Source organism: Misgurnus anguillicaudatus, unplaced genomic scaffold (genome assembly GCF_027580225.2).
Source record: "Misgurnus anguillicaudatus unplaced genomic scaffold, ASM2758022v2 HiC_scaffold_29, whole genome shotgun sequence".
Classification (NCBI taxonomy): Eukaryota; Metazoa; Chordata; class Actinopteri; order Cypriniformes; family Cobitidae; genus Misgurnus; species Misgurnus anguillicaudatus.
Window position 1 is genome coordinate 9,677,935 of NW_027395279.1, and position 18,515 is coordinate 9,696,449.

Sequence of the window (18,515 nt, forward strand, 5' to 3'; positions counted from 1 at the left end):
AAAAATAACTTTTAAAGTGCCAGATTATTGTTCTTGTAATGTCTTGAAGTCAGCAGTTAAATGCCATTATCTTTAAAAACACACAAAATGTCCCTAACAAAAAATGTGACATTTTCAAAATGGATTTAAGAGGAGGCGTAACAAAGGCAAAGTGTCAAAAAAGCAGTTGAAGGTGGGGTGCATGATCTCTGAAAGCCAAACTTGATATTTGAAATCACCTAAACAAACACGCCCCTACACCAATAGAATCTGGACCCTTTTTTAATAGACCCCCCCCCACACACAGGCAACCCAGGCAACGATGTCGGTAAGTAGACATGCCCAATATTGCTAATTGGCTACAAGGGCGTTGTGGTACTCGGCCCGACTCCCTTTTCCAAAGTGTTTTTTAAAAATCATGCACCCCGCCTTTAAGCACGTAACCAAGTATTTCTGGGCCGAACTCACTCCTACAAGTTTCGTAAAGTTTTTTTCGAAAATGGTTAACTGTTACGTATCATGGACCCCTTATTCCTTTTATGGGCACTTCCCCCAGAAAAGCAGACCCACACGTCAATCACAGTAAGAGCGAAAACGCTCATACGGACTACCGGCATCCGGGAACTTGATTGTAAATTTCGTCACCGCCCCTTTTTGGGGGAAAACAAACTAGACTTCTCATAGACTTCCATATAAAATAGCGGAACAAAGCAACATTCGTACACAGCCGGCAGCCTAGTTAGGTATTTGCGAATGGGTAAATGTTTGTTACATGCATTTTGGAGACAACTGCTTTACAAACAAGGCCTAGTTCGATGTCGGATTTGCCACTCGTTTCAAATGAATGATGGAGCGGTCCCAACGTTAAAAGGCCCTGTGCAGGAATCGGAACCACAGGCGATTAGTAAATCAAAATTTAATTTCAACTGCTTTGTTTGCAATTGCTCCATAAGTGCATATTATGTAAACAACATGAACATATAGCTGTACTCTGAACTCTTTATCTCCTCCTACCTAAGCTTCCAAGAGTTTGGCCATTTTCGGACAAAAAAAAACGGAAAGGCTGTTCTGTCTTTTATAAATCTGACAACACGAAAGACTCTATGGACATATAAAGGATGAAAATTGTGTGGTCTGGATTTTCACCCCATGTATAGAAGTGACACCAGTAGAGATGCACCGAATGTTTGGCTCTCAAAACTATTCAATCAGACACTTTAAAATGAATTCACAGTGCCGACATGTTTGCTGCATTTATAAACTGTGCACGACTCTCATTCTACACAGGTTCCTACATAAATAATTCCTAAAGAATTTATTCCTAAAGAAACAAAACATTTGACTGTAGCTTTAAAGGTTATTATTTACAAGAATGCACCAAAAACAAGTCAGTGACAGCCAGTTGCACCTTAAAAGGTAGTTTTGTGCCTTGTTTCTAAAAGTGTATTTAATCATCAAAAATGTTATTGATCGGATAAATTTATTTAGTTTTTTACCTATTTGGCTAAAAATATTTTGCCATGTTCGGCCAAACAGTTCCAGTTACCGAACATTCAGTGCATCCCTAGATAGCAGTTTGTAAAGTCTTACTATGTGTCTGTAGTAAGTTTTGTGTTTTAAGCCCCTTCACAGGACCCCTTACTTTATAGCTCAAAACTCCTATATCACCTCAACATGCTCATTACTCCAGCACCGGATCTGAGGAATGAACCCTGGTTCCTGTGTGAGCGGGCCATTCAATTGATTTCTTAAGTGCTCCTCTGGTGGCAATGATATTAACTGTCCTGTAAAATACTGCCAACAGATACATCTGGGGGATTTTAACCCTACAGTCAATGCATTGCAAAACTTAAGGGTTGTAGAGTATATAATCACAAACAGAAGCTTCATTTTAATTTAAAGCGACATTTCGTGAGACTTTTTTAAGATGTAAAATAAGTCTTTGGTGTTCCAGAGTACGTATGTGAAGTTTTAGCTCAAAATACCATATGGATAATTTATTATAGCATGTTAAAATTGCCACTTTATAGGTATGAGCAAAATGTGCTTTAGGGCCAGGGTTTCCTGCAGCACTTTGCAGTTCGGGTGGCCCGCCTAAGCTAGAATACCCTACCGCCATAATTAGGTCGTTCCAAAAAAAAATTGCTGCACCAAAGGGCGTCAAGTGCATCTCGGAAAATAGGGCGGACGCATACGCGTGACGCATACGTCCCACCCCTTTGATTGCCACGCTCCCTGGATACAGGGAAACCCTGAGGGCCCCTTAAAATACAAATGAGCGGATGAAATGCAAATGCGCTGATGAAATGCAAACACTGATCACCATAATGGTGGTTTGTTGAAATCGAAACTCATTTGTGCTGTCAATTATTTTATCTGTCTCCCATTTAAAGTAAATAGGTTTTTACTTTTAATACATTTTCAGAATTATTACTTTTATACAAATGCATTTTTTAAGCGAAATAATCCAAACAACAAAGCATTTTAGATGCCAAGAATCCAAGCCTTAATCATTGATACAACAAAGTATTAATAGACAAAGTGAGAATGTGGTCTCCACAACAGGTTCAAAAATACAAAAAGGTACAAAAGCTTTCACTGCAGACAATGGCTTGTGAAAAGGTCCTAATATGTACTATTGAGGTACAGATATGCACCCTTTTGTTACAAGTGTGTACTTTTTGAAAGAGTACAGTACTGCCACAGTGACAGCTTTTGTACATTGTGTACAATGAGACTTAATATCACAACAACAGACTCTCAGCTTCTCTGTGAATCAAAACTGTAAATTATAAGAATCACAAAGCCAAAATGTTTAGCAGGAGGACTCTTTGGAAACCCCAACATATCCAAGACCAACACACAGAGACGCATAATTTGTTTTAGAGCCACAAAACCCCAAACCCAGCGCAATGGTCTGTTGGGAATATGGTTTAATGAATCATCACTTTCTTTAGTTTATACATCCAGGCTAGTTGACATCTGGTCGGGAATCATGAATGAAACGCATCTCATGGGAATCATCATCATTCATAATGAACCTGTATCAGTCACCATGTGGTCATTTTACAGGAAATGCTCGATTCTCTGTGATAAATATTTTCATATTCCAGAATATTTGTTTCCATACGAACAATAAACAAATAGAAGAGTGGTTTCGTGAATATCAGGAACGTGGCTTGGCCAAACACCAAATCCCAAAATTACTGACCCAAAATAGAAATTTTGGAAAATACAAAATCAAGTATATTTTGACATCTTGTGAAAAACAAGAAGCTTCAAGAGCCGCTTGTTATGTCTCTGTTACAAAAATAAGTTTCAGCCGCTGTGCAAAAAAAAATTGTAGCTGGCCGCAGGAAACGACTAATCTACTTTAAAAGTGTTTGTGTCTCTTGACATGAACTGTTATGTTTTTATTTACTTTCATTTTTTTAAATATTCCAAGTCCCCTTATATGGAATTTGCGGCCCTGTTTCTACAGGTGCCCCAAACTGCTCTACAGAGCGCGGTTCATCCCTACATTGTCTCAGACATGTTTGTCCTGTGGTGGCTACCGTAGCTTCTCTATGCATTTCAAAAAGAAGGGGGAGTTGTGTGGACTGAGCCGTTGGTCGCAATTCAGAATTTCACCACTAAAATCTACACACAGCACCTTTAAGACCCACCAGATGCATCTGGCATATGTTTGCTGAACGTATGCTTAAACAGTGAACAGGAGTCCACTAGCATTCATTTACTCACATTTTAGAAATAGCAGAGTGAACCTTAAAGGGACACTCCACTTTTTTGAAAATAGGCAAACTTTCGAGCTCCCCTAGAGTTAAACAGTTGATTTTTACTATTTTGGAATCCATTCAGCCGATCTCTGGGTGTGGCGGTACCACTTTTAGCATAGCTTAGCATAATTCATTAAATCTGATTAGACCGTTAGCATCGCGCTAAAAATGGCTGCAGCAGGTGCAATGATATTACGCAGTGCCTAAAAATAGTCCACAGCTGTTGAAAGTTACCAAGGGGACTATTTCAGGTGCTGCGTTATATCATTGCGCCAGCTGCACCAATGTTACGGCAGCAAAGTCCTTGATTATTACGCCGGAATGAGAGTATAGTTCCTAGCAATAGTGCCCTAGAAAATTTTTAATTTTCCGTCGGTCTAATACACGATGTGACTACAGAAGAGTCCAGATTTAAATAGGAAAAATAACTCTCTGTTCATTTTTTAGCATAATGCTAATGGTCTAATCAGATTCAATGGATTATGCTAAACTATGCTAAAAGTTGTACCGCCAGACCCGAAATCGGCTGAATGGATTCCAAAACGGTAAAACTCAATTGTTTAACTTTAGGGAGCTGCATGAGCATATTTTCAAAAAAAGTGGAATGTCTCTTTAACATTAATGTGTCAAGCTTTATAATCAATTCTTGCTTCAGGTCATTCCTACACCCATGCATATAATGAAAATACAAAAAATAAAGGTGCTTCACGATGGCGTAGAAGAACCAATTTTGGCTAAATGGCTCCATAAAAAACCTTAACATCCGCAGAACCTTTCTGTTTAACAAAAGGTTCTTTCTGGTGATAAATGTTTCTTCAAATTATTAAAAGGAATGAAAAAAATGGTTCCTCTGGACTGAAAGGTTCTTTGAGGAACCAAAAATGGTTCTTCTATGGCATTACATATCTTTATCCTAAGTGAAAGGAAAAGCGTGAACACTATCAGAAAAAGTGGTAAAATCAGACGTACATATTGGTACCAGATGGTGCATATATTAGTACCTCATCGTAGTATCTCAAAAGGTACACTGGTACCTAATGTTAAAGATTTGGACCTTTATAAAGGGTATTGCCCTAGTGACAGCTGGGGTACATATTTTGACCATTTTCTCTAACCGTGTATGTGATTGGTGCAATTGTATGTTTTTAAAGAGGCTGTGAATTTGTCCTTAATGAAAAACAACTGACTTAAATCATCAGCACATTTGTAAAGAACTTCAAGAATTGAAACGGTTGTGTCAGATAACATGTGTGCTGTTAAGAGCCTCTATTACACAGTGTATACTTTGGTGATTGACTGTAGTGTTTGTCTGCTATAGTTTATTCTGTCTTGGCATTTCATCACGTTCTGTTTCACATTTTCTTATTTTTTGGACAGGTGAAGCCAAAATAGGTTTTTTAAACGTGAACAGTGTAACCAGCTACAGAAGCGCATTTGTTTTCCGTTCTACACCCTCCTCTTCCAAAATTCCTCTTTGTGTTCGGATGCACTGCCAAAAGTTAAAACAATCCCATGAGTTTAAATCTGTGAGTGACGCCAAAACTTTAACAACATTTGAGCTCTGCAGTGCTCTGCTTTTCTTTTCTCTGCTTTGAAAGTAGGAGTGCAACAATTTACCACTACTGATCATAACCACAATATTAAAAACCATGATTAGCCATACAGTGTTACTACTACGCATCTCATACCCGTCAACACTCATGTTTTTTCTGAGAGTCTCTCATATTTCACACTTATCTCCCCTTCCCGTTTTGTTATTTCTCCCAGAAAACTCCCGTAACAGCCCTACCTCGTTGTATGGATAATTACATAAATATATTATTCCAAGGTTGTCCGGTTGTCAGAGTATTTTTGACAGCCTGATCTCACAAAATACGTGAAATATTCCCGCGTTATTTTGCTCAGTTTTTCGTGGCATTGTCACGTATTTCCACCATTTTATGTGCCCATGCCACACATTTCTTTTCCGTGTCAGTTTCACGTATTGGTTACTCAACTGTTTTTCCTATTTTCTAACCCCAAACCGAAGCGACAATTGTTTAAAAATAGGAAAAACAGTTGAGTTACCAATGCGTGAAACTGACATGGAAAAGAAATGCATGGCATGGGAACGTAAAATGGTGGAAATACGTGACAATGCCACGAAAAACTGAGCAAAAAAAATGCGTGAGATCAGGTTGATTTTTGACCTCAACCTGGCAACCTACAACTCGGTATATAGTCAAATGTTTCTGTACTGTGAATCACTCATGAATCTTATATTAGTTCAATGATTTCTGTTTAGGTCCACCAAATATAAATTGTTATAGGAAATAGTTAGCTTTTTTAAGATAAGGCACACTTTTTTATCTTAATAAAAATAAATTTTTCATACCCATATTGTATGAGAACTACAACTTGCTTAAAAATGTGCATATAATTTTGCATATTTTTCAAAAGATTAAAGCATCTTTTGACATTTTTATTTTATTTAAATAGAATAACATCCACACTGTCATATAACTGTTGAGGGTAAAATAACATTTGTAAACTTACTGACTGTATTGGAAAAATAAGCAAAAATGGCATGTGTGTAATAATTTGGAACGTGGTGTAGTAGTGAATATACAGTAGGGGTGCGCGGGGCAAAAACTAACGCGGGGTTAGTTGTAACAAGGACTGTTTACATTGTTGCACAAGGTTGAGCATTTTGTACTTACGGTATTTTTTTCACGCTGCCAAAAGACGATCTCTCGCAAATTATTGGAAATGTATAATGTTTTTCCAGAGAGTTATTGATGAATGAGTGTTTTGGTGGCATGCAAGTACATTTTTCATCATGTGTTTTTTTTTTCTGTTTCTAAGTTGGGTGTGTAAGATACCAAATCCAATACTATGTCGTCATTAAAGCGTAACTAAACCCCTGGTCAGAGCCTGACTCCACCCACTGGCAATATTTGAAAAATGCAAGAAAAGTGGGCAGATCCCAACGGAGATAGAGGGGACGAACTTAAGTGTGTAGTGAGATCGTAACAAGGGCGTGGTGAGCTTGAATCTGCTTACGTCACGAGTTACTTTTTAGACCCAGCATCCAATAGGAAAATTCAACTGCAGTGGCCAACGTTCAACCTGAAGAGGGCAGCACTCAGACGTTTTTACACCATATATTGTAGTATTGAAACACTTTATATACAAATGTCAAAAAACTTACTAAAATCAATGAACAGCGCTAATAAAGCATCATTCTTACAGATCTTTAACTAAAAAAAGTTGGTTTAGGGTTTAGTTACTCTTTAAAGGCACACCAGGCAAGTCTGAGTATTATTTCTCTACTAGCTCCCCCTAGTGTCTGGGAGTAAATGCTTTCTATATATGAGACTTTACGAGACTGAAGGACACCGGGTCGGATACAGCGAACTTGCAAGTGGGGTATTCTTCCTACAGACGGTAGGGGCTGGCGAGAGGGTCTTCATTCGTCATGTAATGAGTCATTTAACCATATACCGACTTACGAAGATGATTTATTAACATTAAAATGCTGCCTTGTGTCCCTTTAATCAGTGTCTTGTTGACTAAAATTAAAACATCGTTTTGAAATATGTCTGCAGCTCTTAGCAACTTTTTTGGTGGGCTTGAAAATATTTTGACCCAGCGGGGTTAATTGTAACGCTGTGTTACAACTAACCCCTTAGCACTTACGATATCAAAACCGCTAACGTTAGCATAATTCTTGCCGTTGTTTTAAATAGGCTACACACGAATGATTGCTGGCTGCCAACATAATAAATGTGCCTGTCTTATCAAAAAACGTGTGTCAAAGTAATGTTTGTTCATAAGGTCACATCAAAGATTGAAATCATAATGAAATGAATGGCTAAAATTAGACTTTGATGCTCATTACCTCAGTATTCGATTTTGAAACTAGTATGATTATTACAAACTGGGTCACATAAAAAAGTTATAATAAGTCAATAAGTCATAATTGTGTTGCTTTTTCTCACATATTTAGACATTTGTATCCATTTATAATTGAACTATTGTTAGAAAAGGGCTGGATGAATGAATTAAGTGTGGATACCTGTCAATTATAGAAAGATATATAAACAATATCCACTTCAAGTATATAGACAAAATAGTATTGAAAATATTTGCCTGCAAACTTAATTTTTAGCAAGTGTTACAACTAACCCCCTGCCTGTTACAATTAACCCCACCTATAGGGTAAAGGGCGATTTATAGTCGTGCGTAGGCTATCCGTAGCCTGTGCGTAGCTCTGTGTAGCCTGACGCGCACCTCGCAAAATTTTTAACAGCGCGTCAGTTCTACGCGGGCCGCAAGCGCTGTGATTGGTCCACCTGAACCCCTCCCGTCAGGTAAAAAAAACTGCGTCATAGGTATTTCCGTTTGCAACGGTGAAAACTAAGAATGGCTAAGTTGAGGAGTGATTTAACTCAAACTGCAACAAAAGTCGCTGTTTATTTACTTCCATCATTGCTGGTCTTCTCAAATTATACACAACAAGTTGCTGTTTCTTCTTCGTTTGTGGCTTAACTTGCAAAGCTTCTTCTTCTTTGGCGTTCGCGCTGCTACTGTGGTTACACGCGTGGTTACTGCCTACCAGCGGCCTGCGCGCGTGTTAGCACGTAGACGCGGACGACGACGCAAAAGTATAAATGAAAACTGACGCGGAACCTACGCCATCGCGGCTACGCACGACTATAACGAGCCCTTTAGTTGTAACGTTTGCACTTCTGTCATGTTTGGTGTAATTGTCCAAGAATGTTAAGTACTAGAAACAAACTTCAAATGTTCATTTGTAGCAGAGATGTGTTGCTTGTGTAAAATATAATGAATCAAACCCAAATATTTTTTGAATGATTGAGCCAAAACCAAAAAGCGTTAGGTTGTGCCCCGCTCTCCTCTACTATACACAAACACTACATACCCCCCCCCCCTCTCTTTCAATAACACTAAATTACCAAACATGAGAATTGTAAGTACAAACACATGTGGGATGTACAATATTCATGACACTAAAAGACAAACACAACATTTTCACCATTTGTTTGAATGAACTATCCCTTAACTACAACTTGGGGTATTCCGATGAAAATTGACCAGTGAAAGTTATTTGCAAATTGTGCAACCTAAGAAATGCAATAAAACATCTTAAGTACTATGCAATGTTGTGCAATTCCTTTTGCATGTCAAAAAACAACTACTTCCCAGAAAAAGCCACGTGTGCATTAGGCAGAGGACAGAAAGCATCCACAAACCTTCTTAGGAGCTCGTGAAGGAGCTTTCCTGATGGGTTTGGATATCTCCGGCCGTTTGGACACGGATCCGTTGCCTTGTTTACTGGAGGAAGGTGAAGGGGAGGGGGTCGTGGCGGGAGGGTTCGTTCGGATGGCCATTTCCTCCGTACAGGTGATACGCAAACTGCGAAAATACTCGTCCGCTTCCCGGTCGACCACAAGCAGTTTGGTCTCGTTTTCAACAGCTTTGATCCTCTGTACCACCTGAGGACGAGAAAGCAAAAATGGGAAATTAAAGTGATAGTTCACCGAAAAAAAATCATTTAGGCACTCTTATGTTGTTACAAACCTGTATGAATAGCTTTGTTCTGATGAACACAAAGAAAGATATTTTGAGAGGCCTATTCTTTTTTCCTACTATGGAAGTAAATGGGGTCCACGAACAATTTGGATACAAACATTTTTCAAAATATCTTTGTGTTCATCAGAACAAAGAAATTTATGTGGGTTTGTCACAACATGAGAGTAAATGATGACAAAAATTTTTGGGTGAACTATTCATTTAAAGGTGCAGTGTGTAAATTTTAGCAGCATCTAGTGGTGAGATTGCGAATTGCAACCAACGGCTCAGCCCACTGCTCACCCCTCGCTTTTGAAGCGCATAGAGAAGCTACAGTAGCCGCCACCGGGAAAACATTTCATCGTCGGAGACAAAAATGTTTGTCCGTTAAGGGCTTGTGTAGAAATGTGGTGGTACAAAATGGCGACTTCCTCGTGCATGTAGATAAAAACATCTCATTCTAAGGTAATGAAAACTTAACGATTCATTATACACCCATGATAATGTAGTTTTGTATATTTTATTGCATTTCTGTCAAGAAATCCTCCTAAAAATTACACACTGCACCTTTAATTTCTTTCATGTGAATATGAAGGAAGATATTTTGAGGAATGTTTGTGAACAAACCGATCATGAGCTCCATTCACTTCCATAGCAGGAAAAAGAATGCTATGAAAGGTGAATGGGGCTCATCCCTCACAAAAATAAACCATGGTTTTACTACAGTAAAAAAACCATTTTTACTGTAGTGAAATCATGGTAACCACAAAATAATCATGGTTTTGACAAACCATAATTAAACCATGGTAAGTGTAGTAAAACTATGGTTTTGCTTATAGTAATCAATACACCAAAAAACACGATTACTACACTTTTACCACAATAAAACCATGGTTAATTTCCTTAAGGGATGAAGGGTTTGTTTACATTACATGTTTATATTACAGTGATTTGACTAAATGCAACCTGCACGTGCATAAACTGCTTACAGCCGTTTACGAATTAATTCGTTATTAATTAATATAAACACGTTATAAAGGCGTTATGAATTATTAATAAGTACAGTACGTGTGTAATATGTTCATTGTTTAGTCTTATGAGAGTGGAATATCGCAGGTGTGATGATGTACCTGATGGTGCGTTTCTTTTTCCACGTTCACGCCGTTCACCTCAACCAAACGGTCGCCAGCGCGCAGCCCCGACGCTTCGGCCGGGGACGCGCGTTCCACTTTCCGTATGTACTGTCCGGTTTTGCCTTTCTCCCCGTGTAGATGAAAGCCATACCCGTTCTCTACTTTCTTCATTAAACACAAACGAGGCTTGAGATCGCTCGCCATTGTGCTCATCTGTTTGCCTTCACATCCAAACTTATAATCGACTTCAAGAGTTTTATATGCAAACTTATGAAAAATGCATCAGCTGCAAATGTTTGCAAACACGCATCTTTTTCACATACGGCTTAGTTCACATTTCGCAATAAAGTGCACGTAGATATATCCATGTATAAAACGTATAGCTTGATAAAAGAGCCTGCCAAATGCATAAACGTGAAATGTATCCAGATAATGGCGTGCCACAGTTATAAAAGCTGGAAAAATCGACTGGTGTCCAAATGCGTCTGACTAAAAAATGCAAAAGCGATATAACGCTGCGAACTACCTGTGGATGTTCAGAGATGTGTCCAAAAGTCCACGGAGGCAGAAAAGCAACTGGTGCTGTACTGAAAAGCCCACAGCACAGCTGACTGAGAAACTGCGTGTCGTGCAATAAGACCGCCCATTAGATGCTACACTACAAATGCGCAGAGCAATGCGTACCGATGCTTTTACATTCAATCTAACTTAAAACAGTGAATGCATTACTAATATATAACAAATATGAGTAAGTGCATTGCTAATATGACGAATACAAAGTGGGGACATGCGTATACGACACTTAAAAGAGTAAATGCATTGATAACACGACAAATAAAGAGTGAATGCATTACTAATGACGACAAATAAATGGAGAATGCATTGCTTATATGACGAATTAGTAGTAAATGCATTGATGTAATGACAATTAAAGAGTAAATGCATGACTTAAATAAGAAATATATAATACATTGTTTATATAAATAAATATATAGGTTCTCTTCAGTAGTCTATATCGTGGTTCAGTACGAGCTGGTCGGAGGAGAGAAAGTATTTGCAGGCTCAAGCGCAACTTTGCAGCAAAATGTATTAATAAATGATGTGAATTTGAGTACAGCCACACAGCCCGCCTGCACATTGGGACAAAGATAAATAGAGAACAGCGCCACTAGCGGCCTGTAAGGACATTGCACATGAGCTTAGCCGCCTTAAAGGGACACTCCACTTTTTTGAAAATACTCATTTTCCAGCTCCCATCGAGTTAAAGAGTTTTACCGTTTTGATATTACGCAGTGCCCGAAAATAGTCTCCAGCTATTTAAAGTTGCCAATTTTCGGGCGCTGCGTAATATCATTGCGCCTCCTGCAGCCATGTTATGGCAGTATAGTTCCTTGATTATTTGCCAACATGAGAGTATAATTCCTAGTCTTATGGCGCTTTTCCATTGCATAGTACCCCACGGTTTGGTTTGGGTCAGCTTACTTTTGGGAGCTTTTCCACTGGGTGCAGTACGTAGTACCCGATATTTTTTTCGTACCACCTCGGTTGGGGTTCCAAGCGACCTGAGCTGATACCAAACGTGACGCGAAAACACTGTAGATCACTGATTGGTCTGAGAGAATCGTCACTACCAGTGTCATCGCTATAATGTAAAAGATTAGCTTTACCTTCATGCTAGCTTGCGTTGTCTCGAGCAATAAGTTCTATAAGTTCCCAAACTCCCTTTTAACGATGAAAAACACTCACAGGTTGAGAATCAGGAACACCATAATAGTTTTTTCCAGACTTGCAGTTTGTGGTGAAACATTCGCGACGAGCACGTCAGCATTATATGGGTGATTCTCACGAAACCATTGAAACACCCCGCCACTAATGATTTTAGCTTTAAAATGTGTAATATAGTAACATTAAAAAGCATCAGAATTAACACAATACTGTGTTCTACCTTGCACAATGTGTGATTTCAACATAAGAAGTTATAATTGTAAATTTTATCTCATTTTCTGCTGAAATTCTCATTACCGCAATGTGTCCGGCTGTGTTTGAACATGCGCTATGTTGTAATTTAATCAAATTAACACAAAAATATTTAGAAAAAAAATAAATGGATGTTTTGCTAGACTACTTTAGATGACAGAAAAAATATTTACTGAATATTCATGTATAATAATAATGAAGAAAAATTTGGAAAATGATGTGTCCATGCCTGATGTTCTCATCCTCCGCAACACTTTTTGAGAACAGTTTAAGCACACATACAGAATTTTAATAAAGTTTGATTTTGAGTGACCAAGCACATGGACCAGTTACTTCAAGATGGCTACCAGGTAAGATCATTTTTTAACAGTTAATTTGAAATATTGTCTTGTCAGAATGCTTACACGACATTTTGATTATCATTACCGCAACAGATGCTTATTAAATGTTAATTTAATTAATAGAAGCATAATACTTTGAATTTAAATGCATGTGCAGAATCTCCAAATTATGTTCTTTCAGGTTTGTCATGTCATTTTGAAAATATGTCAGTGTTGATGTTTTCTGACTGTTGCGGTAATGAGATTTTTTAGGACTCATTTTTTAAATTATGTTACAAAAAGTGTTAAATGATAAGTAAAAGTTTTTAAATTAATGTTCCCATTTACTCCAGACTTTGTTTTTCAATGTCTGTTGGGAAAAAAGTAAATGTAAGCAATTTTTACATTTTCATGCTTGACATTTTTAAAACCAAGTTTTCGTGAGAATCACCCATATATGCTTAAATGCAACTTCAATGAGGCTCAGCGCCGTCGGCTGACGCCACGCGTGTTTGAACAGAAACTGTCATGTGAGACAGGGGTAGTGATGAACGCGATGTGCAAACATCTATTTGTGGTGGTCAATTTAAATTTTGTGGCGGACTGAGAAATAAATAATGTATGGGAATGTACAATGACGCTCTCGTTTGTATGATGTCACAGCAGTAGGCAGCACAAATATAACGACACGCCTATAATCCCTCCCACTGCGAAGTGATACTAAACTCGATGGAAAAGCTAACCACGCCACAGTGAGGTGAGCTGACCCAAACCAAACTAAACTAAACCGTGGGGTACTATGCAATGGAAATATTGGCCTAGAAAATCGCAACTTTTAATTTTCTGTCGGTCTTAGTACATGATGTAACTACAGAAGAGTTAAGTTTTAAATAGGAAAAATATCAACTCTTTGGTATTTTTAAGGGCGATGCTAATGATCTTATCACATTCAATAAATTGTGCTAAGCTATGCTAAAAGTGCTAGCGCCAGACCCGAAGATCAGCTGAATGGATTTCAAAATTGTAAAACTCAGATGTTTAACTCTAGGGGAGCTGGAAAAAAGCATATTTTCAAAAAAAAGTGGAGAGTCCCTTTAAAACAAAACAGATTTTAATTGTTTCCATTACAAATTGCTTTATGAACTGTCAGCTGTTTATCATTGCATTATTCCTTTAAAAAGTCGGTTTTGGGCCTCATTTCAGTTAGAATTAATTTATTATCTTTAACACCCATTTTCCCAACTGGTATTGTTTTGACAGTACAGTATCTGACATACACAGATAAATTAAAGTCTCTAAGGAGAGGCAGAAAAGTCAGCATACTGTGGTACAGATCCGAGCTGTATATCTGTCTCTGAAGGAGCAGCAGGGGCCCACATCAGCCCCAAATGGTTTATGGGTACATGCTGTACTTCAGACAGCAATATGAAAGATGTTTGGAGGAGAATGAGGCCATCACTGGTTACTTACATTCTGCCTGCCTGCTAGTAAACAGGAACAGACATTACTGAACACTACACACCTCTGCTGTCGCCTCGGGGAGATTCTGACAGATGTGAACAGTTCAGAGATTGAATATTACTGGGGCCACGCTGAAAGATATTAAACTTCAAAGATTTGCAAACACTACAGCCCAATATCTTAGCTTTAGTTGAGGTAGGGTATATGATGTTAGGGTACAGTTCATCCAAAGATTTTCATCCTGACTTCTGTTGAACACAAAAATTTTTATTTACTGAAAATACGTAAACACGTACAGAACATATGGAAAGTGAAACGCGCATTGTGTGTGCATGACCGTTTGGTGGAAGTGATCGGCGTGAATGTGAAAAAAATGCATTCGATAAATTATCACTCCTGCGATATTTCCCTCTTTTAACACTGAACAATGTCTATATTACACGCAGTACTTATAAATAATCAATAACACGCTTATAACATGCTTATACTAATTAATTCGTATAGGGTTTTAAGCAAAACACAAAATGCATACACATTTATTAAAAAAGCTTGCATCGCCAGGTTTGGGATATTAAACTTAAAAAGCAATTTACATGGTTGCCTTAAAATGAGTTAATTTGACTTAAAAATATGAGAATTAAAATTTTCACCTAAAAATTGTGTCTACTAATATTTTTAAAGCAACCAGGTATTAACTTGCTTTAAGTTGAACCAACAAACTTTTTTTTACAGCATAGTGATCTTGCCATTGTTTCTCACTTGTTTCTCTATAAGAGGAAATGACAAATAATTTTTTTTGGTGAATTTTGTTTTAATAACTCATTTGCTGTACTTCAGTCTGTTCTTAAAGCGTCAATAAGAAATCATGTACATTTTCTTAAAATTAAAATCCTTTACCAGTACATTTTATAAGACAAAAAAAAAACTAAAAATATAAACAGACCAATATGCACTGAAAAGCATTTTTACAAAAACACACAGCACAAAGTCCTATCTCGGTAAAATAAATAGTCATGAACAAACGAAAAGTATTTTACAAACTGAAAAGGTCAACATTGACCAGATGTGGTTCTATCAATGAACCTTTGACTTTTTAAACATATCCAATGAATTACATAGGACTTGTGCAACAAACATTTTCTTAAAACATGACAGTGTATTATCTACTGAAACTAAAGACAAAATAATAACGTGGTGCACCCCTTTACGTAAAATCAACACTGATATGAGTAGATTAAAAATGACTAATTACAATAAGTTACATTCCTGCAGGTTATCACGACTGCAATGTGATACTGAATTAAAATGAGTGACGGGTCCAGTTATGTTAAATCTACAGAGATTAGTCACACAGTGTCCATAGACGTCCATTTTCTTTCTGTCCAGATGTCCTCTGTACACACGAATCAGTGTCTCATACAATTTCCAAAAAGTAGAAAAAATAGTGCCTGTTTGGGTGAATCTAACGAAAATATGTCCGGGTTGCAAAATTAAAAATAATTACATCATACTTTGCGGTGGCATTTAACCATAATGCAAAAAATTCTTATACATCTGGAGATAGTAATGATTACTGTAATACAGTAAAATACTGTAATACGATTTTTTTTACTTAATGTATAAACTTTTTATACGCTCAAAATTTAACATTCAAATAATTTTTTTATATTACAAACGAGCTTGAAAATCTAAAAAAAAGTCAATTTAATGCAATTTCTTTAACTAAAAATCAGTTTTGACCTGAATTTATTCTTGACATATTTCATGAGATTTAAATAAAAAATAAAGGTTTAAAACCAAAAACAATCACTTTCTCTGACCTTGCGGACAAATTAAAGCGGCAGTGACTAGGTTAAACTCAAGCTTAGTGACTTACATGAGCGTCTCTACAACAAAATGTACACAGAATGAGAAGTATGTCCTGTCTGAAGGCACAAATACCTCTACGGGTGAGAGCCTACAAGAGCAATTGTTTTTGTGTGACACGAGGTGCCGCCGAACGTGGGAAATCAGTGCAAGAACAAGGAAATGAGTGTATGTGAAAATATTTAGCTTAATTTTTCTCCTGTGCTCCCTTAAACTCCATCATTCGTATTAAAGTCTTAAAAATGTAGCTCATGAAATCAGTTTCCTCTGTGCTGCGTCAAAGTCCAAGCGTTTTCTCTATGTACATAAAGGGATATAGATGTATTGTAGAGCAGATGTGATTATTGAGCGTGCGGGCTGCCGTGAACTCTGAAGCGGTATAGGCAGGTGTATTCGGGGTGACCCCAGTTTGACAATACTCTCATCTCAATGATCTGGAAAGCCTTGTTGTTCTTCTCCTGTAGGAAAAGGATAAATCAACATGGTCAGTACACTATATATAAAGCCCTCTTTTAAAAAGCTGCCCACTACACCATCGGCTCCGACTATGTAGCCCTCTCTATATCCATCTCCATGTATCTATCCATCTTTATATCTCCATCTAGCTCTCTCTATATCTATCTATCCATCCCCATGTATCTATCCATTGATCCATCCATTCATCCATATCTATATCTCCATCTAGCTCTATCTAGCTCTCTCTATATCTATCCATCTCTCTCTCTCTCTCCATCCATCCATCCATCTCCATGTATCTATCCATCTTTATATCTCCATCTAGCTCTCTCTATATCCATCCATCCATCTCTCTCTCTCCATCCATCTCCATGTATCTATCCATCTCTATATCTCCATCTACCTCTCTCTATATCTATCCATCTCTCTCTCTCTCTATCCATCTCCCTGTATCTATCCATCTTTATATCTCCATCTAGCTCTCTCTATATCCATCCATCCATCTCCCTGTATCTATAATTGATCCATCCATCCATATCTATATCTCAATCTAGATCTGTCTATATCTAGGGCTCTCTATCCATCCATCTAGCTCTCTCTATCTATCTCTCTATCCATCCATCCATATCTCCATCTAGCTCTTCGATATCTATCTATTTAGCTCTTTCTATATCTAGCTCTCTATTTATCTATCCATCTCTCTCTCTCTCTCTCTATCGTTCCATCTTTATATCTCCATCTAGCTCTCTCTATATCTATGTATCCATCTACCATGTATCTATCCATTGATCCATCCATTCATCCATATCTATATCTCCATCTAGCTCTATCTATATCTATCCATCTCTCTCTCTCTCTCTCTCTCTCTCTCTCTCTCTCTCTCTCTCTCTCCATCCATCTCCATGTATCTATCCATCTTTATATCTCCATCTAGCTCTTTCTATATCCATCCATCCATCCATCTCTATATCACCATGTATCTATCCATTGATCCATCCATCCATCTCTATATCTCCATCAAGCTCTGTCTATATCTATCTACCTCTCTCTCTCTATCCATCTCCCTGTATCTATCCATCTTTATATCTCCATCTAGCTCTCTCTATATCCATCCATCCATCCATCCATCTCCCTGTATCTATAATTGATCTATCCATCCATCCATATCTATATCTCAATCTAGATCTGTCTATATCTAGGGCTCTCTATCCATCCATGTATCTAGCTCTCTCTATCTATCTCTCTATCCATCCATCCATATCTCCATCTAGCTCTTCGATATCTATCTATTTAGCTCTTTCTATATCTAGCTCTCTATTTATCTATCCATCTCTCTCTCTCTCTCTATCCTTCCATCTTTATATCTCCATCTAGCTCTCTCTATATCTATGTATCCATCCCCATGTATCTATCCATTGATCCATCCATTCATCCATATCTATATCTCCATCTAGCTCTATCTATATCTATCTAGCTCTCTCTATATCTATCCATCTCTCTCTCTGTCTCTCTCTCTCTCTCTCCATCCATCCATCCATCCATCTCATGTATCTATCCATCTTTATATCTCCATCTAGCTCTCTCTATATCCATCCATCCATCCCCATGTATCTATCCATTGATCCATCTATCCATCTCTCTCTCCCTCTATCCATCTCCCTGTGTCTATCCATCTTTATATCTCCATTTAGCTCTCTCTATATCTATCCATTGATCCATGTATCTATCCATCTCTATATCTCCATCAAGCTCTGTCTATATCTATCTACCTCTCTATATCTATCCATCCATCCATCCCCATGTATCTATCCATCTTTATATCTCCATCTAGCTCTCTCTCTCTCTCTATTCATCACCATGTATCTATCCATTGAGCCATCTATCCATCTCTAGATCTCCATCTAGCTCTGTCTATATCTATCTAGCTCTCTATATATCTATCCATCTCTCTCTCTCTCTCCATTTCCATGTAT

At 37.7% G+C, this 18,515-nt stretch overlaps 2 protein-coding genes and 1 long non-coding RNA gene across 9 annotated transcripts in view; 1 reads left to right on the forward strand and 2 right to left on the reverse strand.

Annotated features, from left to right (window-relative positions):
- LOC141362871 (Na(+)/H(+) exchange regulatory cofactor NHE-RF2-like) overlaps positions 1-11,196 on the reverse strand; it is a 38,482-nt gene extending 27,286 nt beyond the window's left edge. The window contains exons 1-2 of the mRNA XM_073865135.1: positions 10,460-11,196; positions 9,011-9,253 (exon numbers count right to left, since the gene is read on the reverse strand). Coding sequence (XP_073721236.1) covers positions 9,011-9,253; positions 10,460-10,675 — 459 coding nt within the window. The 5' untranslated portion in view covers positions 10,676-11,196. The remainder of the gene's footprint in view (positions 1-9,010; positions 9,254-10,459) is intronic.
- Positions 1-18,515, forward strand: part of LOC129436586 (uncharacterized) — an 88,107-nt gene that overhangs the window by 60,831 nt on the left and 8,761 nt on the right. The window lies entirely within an intron of this gene.
- The window catches only part of LOC129436580 (SUN domain-containing protein 1), a 55,439-nt gene continuing 52,861 nt past the window's right edge, over positions 15,938-18,515 (reverse strand). For all 7 annotated transcript variants that reach the window (XM_055194797.2, XM_055194798.2, XM_055194795.2 and 4 more), the window contains one exon: positions 15,938-16,544. In XM_055194797.2, the coding sequence (XP_055050772.2) occupies positions 16,428-16,544 (117 nt within the window). In that variant the 3' untranslated portion in view covers positions 15,938-16,427. The remainder of the gene's footprint in view (positions 16,545-18,515) is intronic.